General features: G+C 55.8%; 1 protein-coding gene across 1 annotated transcript; it reads right to left on the bottom strand.

Annotated features, from left to right (window-relative positions):
* Window positions 1-28: 28 nt before the first annotated feature.
* LOC106512684 (opsin-VA) lies at window positions 29-435 on the bottom strand (the record flags this gene model as incomplete). Its single annotated transcript, XM_014001247.1, is given in 1 exon segment — window positions 29-435. A coding segment is annotated over 1 exon segment (231 nt), but the record flags the coding sequence as incomplete, so codon positions are not given.
* Window positions 436-606: the final 171 nt, after the last annotated feature.

Here is a 606-nt window from a genome sequence, read left to right on the forward strand (position 1 = left end):
GGCGTCTGAAACACACGGGCCAGTCGGGGCCAGTCGGGGCCAGTCGAGGGTCGGGTTGTTTTTCAGTGCGTTCCACTGAGAGCGATCACATGACCTGAAGAAGTTTCTAAGGTTGGGAGCAAACACCTACAACATTAACCTTCCAGAGCTGCTGAAATAAACGGTCCTGTTCCCTGAAGGGGAGTCTGCAGGTCGGGGGCGGGGCTACAGCGGACACACTTTGTTCTCCGGGATGGGAAGCTGAGCGAACGAGCCGCACTCGGTCTGCGAGTCCTCAGATCTGGACGCCGCGCCCACGGGGATCCGGGCCGCGATGGCCGACATTTCCCCCGTGAGGCACTCGGCTGTGATCCCGGGCCGCTCCGAGGTCTGGTTCAGGTTGCAGTCCTGGACGGTCCCCGCTCCGGTGAAGTGCTGGATCAGGCACTTCCTGAACTGCACCGACAAGCACAGAGAGGTTGTGTTAATTTAACGTGTTTGTTGGTTTTATTTGTGTCACATTTTCCTCTCAGAGAGAAACAAAACGTGAATCAGGTCATAAAATGTCAGCTGAATAACAACAGGACACATGTACCCTACAGGAAGTTCTGCTGCAGGCTCCTGTTA

This window comes from Austrofundulus limnaeus, unplaced genomic scaffold (assembly GCF_001266775.1).
Source record: "Austrofundulus limnaeus strain Quisiro unplaced genomic scaffold, Austrofundulus_limnaeus-1.0 Scaffold10231, whole genome shotgun sequence".
Classification (NCBI taxonomy): domain Eukaryota; kingdom Metazoa; phylum Chordata; class Actinopteri; order Cyprinodontiformes; family Rivulidae; genus Austrofundulus; species Austrofundulus limnaeus.